Source organism: Cyprinodon variegatus, unplaced genomic scaffold (assembly GCF_000732505.1).
Source record: "Cyprinodon variegatus isolate N-32 unplaced genomic scaffold, C_variegatus-1.0 Scaffold1395, whole genome shotgun sequence".
Lineage (NCBI taxonomy): Eukaryota > Metazoa > Chordata > Actinopteri > Cyprinodontiformes > Cyprinodontidae > Cyprinodon > Cyprinodon variegatus.
Genome location: NW_015151848.1, coordinates 100,329 through 104,026, shown reverse-complemented (window position 1 = coordinate 104,026; position 3,698 = coordinate 100,329). Strand labels below are relative to the sequence as shown.

The following is a 3,698-nucleotide window of genomic DNA, read 5'->3' as shown; positions in this document are numbered from 1 at the left end:
AAGGACCAACCAAGGACCAACCAAGGACCAGCCAACGGCTACTACTGTATCAATGCCATTTGCCCCATGACTTTAAACTGGTTTTCCTTTTCTTCTACATTGTTTATATTCTTGGTCACTGCTTCTCTTCATAAATAGAAATATTTATTTCAGCTGTTCATTCACTGTTGAAAAGCTGTATGCATCGACATTTCATTTCGTATGCACTCTGTATATACAGAGAACACTGCGACCTCTGGCTCTTTGGTTGCTTGGCTTCATAATCTGCCTTTGGCCACTGTGCCTTCAGATCTACAACAATGATAGCTGCTGATCTCGTCAGGTGCAAAAATTATTTTTAAGGCTCGAAAAGGACAATGTAAACACTGCTGCGATAAATGCTTGCTGTATATAACAAAAAAAATATATATATATATTTTTTTTTATTGCATAGTCGGTGACTGGACCTCGTTTTAAGACATTTCTATTTTTTATTTACAGGTGGGGATTTGTTCCACTGTGTTAGCAACCATTCCAACATTAGCACACATTCCAACCTTTTTATGTGCCTCCTGTTTTCAACTATTTCAATTTATAGGATGTTTATTTTTGAGATCACTCAACATAGGGTGCCTTTTTCAGTCTTATGAACTTTATATACTGTATATAATGAGTGTTTACATGTTTTTGAAATGTTTTTATTGCTCTTGACCTTAAGCTTTTAGAATGGAAAGAGAGTAAAGAACTCGATATAAACGGTTTTAATTAATAATATGATGTTTTTATCAATTTACAAGCTTTGTATGGCTTCATCTTTTACACCTCGTATTGAGAAGATCTGCTACTAAAACTCCTCCCTTTTGAATACAGGGCGCTGCAACCAATCCAGTTGTCACGACGACATCCAACTCTGCCATCCCCAAGATCAACGCATCTTCGAGGTGGTCCAAGATAAAGATCGTAACGAAGCAGGCGGGCGACGAATGCATCACGGCTATCGAGATCGTCCCACCAGTGGAGGGAGCGGAGAGGCGTTCCATCCCAATTAGCCGACCCAGAACCGTGGCGAGAAAGTTTGCAAGCATCGCAAGAAGCCAAGTCAAGAGGAAAAGACAGATGGCTGCCAGAGAAAAGAAAGTGAGTCTTTACACTGAGCAAGCATGTGTCAAAAACTGCTCAAACTGCATCTTTACATGCACTGCATTTGGAAGAAACCAACATTTGTTTGGCAAAATACCAGAAAAAAATACTGAAAACTTCTTTAAAAAAACGAAAAGAAGAAAATTTAACTTTTAAAGTAACCCATTTGAGTTAGTGATGTAGTGTTACAAGATTCTCACAACAGTTTGCTAGAATTTTGGCCCATTCCTTTTGACAGAACTGGTGGAACTTGGTCTGATTTGTTGGACTCCTTATTCCTGTAGCTCAGAATAATGCTGTAAAATCTAGACTTTACAACTTGGATGAATTTCTCAGACTTCAAGCTTCCATCTTCTTAATAATGTCGTAAAAAACTTGGTCTACCAGTTTAGATCGTGCCTCTCTTATCACCTTTACCTTTTGTCCAAGGACGATAACAGCACTGTTAGCCAGGCCAACAATTCCCCCTAACGAACCCACTTTCAGAGACATAGACAGGTATCTGGTATTACGGGCTAATAAAGAACCAACAGCCCGTTCTTAAGGGGTGGACCCGTTCTATTGGTTCACTTTCTATGTTTTCTAAGCCAAAACAAGTCTTTGCTTTTGGTCAACTCTATAAAACCTGTAAAACCTGGAACTTCCTGACATTTTGAATTGAAGAAGCTTCCTGCATGGGAAAAGAAATCTTCAAACTTGGAAACAAAGTACAGTGGACTGTTTTTTAACTTCCCCACATTTCTTTAGCATAAAAATGTTTTATTTATGCATTTATTTATACTTTTACCCAATGTGTGAATGGTGTTTAACAGACTTTTGGGCTGATAGAGTAGTGGGTGAAGCAGTAACTGACTATGGAAGGTGACATATCTGTGAAGATTCTTAGTCAACCAGGTCTATGGAGGACCAACTCTGCCATATCTAAAAATTAATACAGAAATAGATAACTGCTCAATAAATAAATAAGCATACAATTAACCCCCCCAAAAAATATGATAAACAGATAAATGTAGGTAGAAATTAAATGATACAGTGAGACATAAATGTATATCCATCCATCCATCCATTTTCTAAAAAGGTTAGACAGAAGGTGACCCTCTAAGCCACGCCCCCTCCTCATTTGCATAATGAGGCAGAAATGCAGACAGAAATATAAAAACAACAAGCAGAAATAAATAGCATTGAAGGAATTAATAGGGTAAAAAAATAAGAAGGAAAAATAAAACAGACAAAAATATTGTATCTTTAATTTAATTCCTACCTACATTTATTTGTTTATTGTATTTTGGGGGCAATTAATTGTATGCTCATTTATTTATTGAGCATTTATTTATTTATGGATTTATTTGAAAATATGGCAGAGTTGGTCCTCCATACAGGCCAGGGTCGAGCTTTAAAGGTTAAATTTAGGCTAGTTGTAGTGAAATTTTCTAGAAGATGTTTCTCCTCTCATCCAAGAGGCTCCTTCAGGTCTAACTAGTGGTGGGAGCAGAGAGGGTAATGTACTGGAGGTGGAACAAAGAATTATGGGCGGGGGTCGTTAGGGGGTCTGACGGATTAACCCTAACGCTAACCCTTCGGTCACATGCCTCATTGAAGTGTGAGTCAGGTGAGGGCAGGTGAGAGGTGTATTGTCTGGGTATTGCTCCTCTGTGGAGAGATGGTTCTTCCAGGTTAACAAAGATGGCTTCCTTATCCCCTCTGTCAAACCATCTGTCTTCCTTGGCCAGAATATGGAGGTTGTTGTCCTCTACCGAGTGTCCTTTAGCCTTCAGGTTAGAGTCCTATCCTGAGGAGTTGGTCCTCCCGTGTTGAGCCATGCTCCTGTGTAGCGGTTTAGTAAAGGTCTGAACGGCATAAACCAGGCTGTCGGTCTGGTTTCTGGGTGTCTTGTCTTTGGGGGGAAGCAGTTTTTGTCTCAGGGGGTTGCCGGGTTTGAAGTGCACTGGGATCCGGCGCTGGTTGAAAGTCCTCCAGACTCCAGCAACCAACAGAATGACGACGTTCCTTCGCTTTTCTTCCCTCTCAGCAGAGCTTTTCTTCTTGGTTTTTAGAAAAGCCCATCTGGGATAACCACAGTTGTTCAGGGATGTCCTGATGTGTCCCTGTTGTCTCCTCCTTCCTCTGTTGGTGGTGGAATGGTTCCTGCTCGTGTCTGGAGGGTTCTGATGACGCCTAGTTTGTGTTCCAGTGGGTGGTGTGAGTCAAAACAGAGGTACTGGTCCATGTGTGTGGGTTTCCTGTCTTCCATGATGTGAACCTGCAACCCAGGAAGGCAAGGCTGTCATCTTTCTACGGAGGAGGATTAGGGCCACTGAAAAAAAAAAAAAAAAGTTAACTGATTTTTAAATGTTTTTTCAGTTTAACATGAGAAAAAGTTAGAATTCTGACTTTAATCTCACAATTCTGACTTTAATCTCAGAATTCTGACTTTAATCTGAGAATTCTGACTTTAATCTGAGAATTCTGACTTTAATCTGAGAATTCTGACTTTCATCTCAGAATTCTGACTTTAATCTGAGAATTCTGACTTTAATCTGAGAATTCTGACTTTAATCTGAGAATTCTGACTTTGATCT

The 3,698-nt window shown here is 39.7% G+C and overlaps 1 protein-coding gene across 1 annotated transcript in view; it reads left to right on the top strand.

The window, feature by feature from the left end:
* The window catches only part of LOC107103213 (muscarinic acetylcholine receptor M4-like), a gene marked incomplete at its 5' end in the record, with an annotated part of 57,388 nt that overhangs the window by 43,309 nt on the left and 10,381 nt on the right, over positions 1-3,698 (top strand). Inside the window, one exon of the mRNA XM_015402786.1 lies at positions 850-1,116. Within this exon, the coding sequence (XP_015258272.1) occupies positions 850-1,116 (267 nt within the window). The remainder of the gene's footprint in view (positions 1-849; positions 1,117-3,698) is intronic.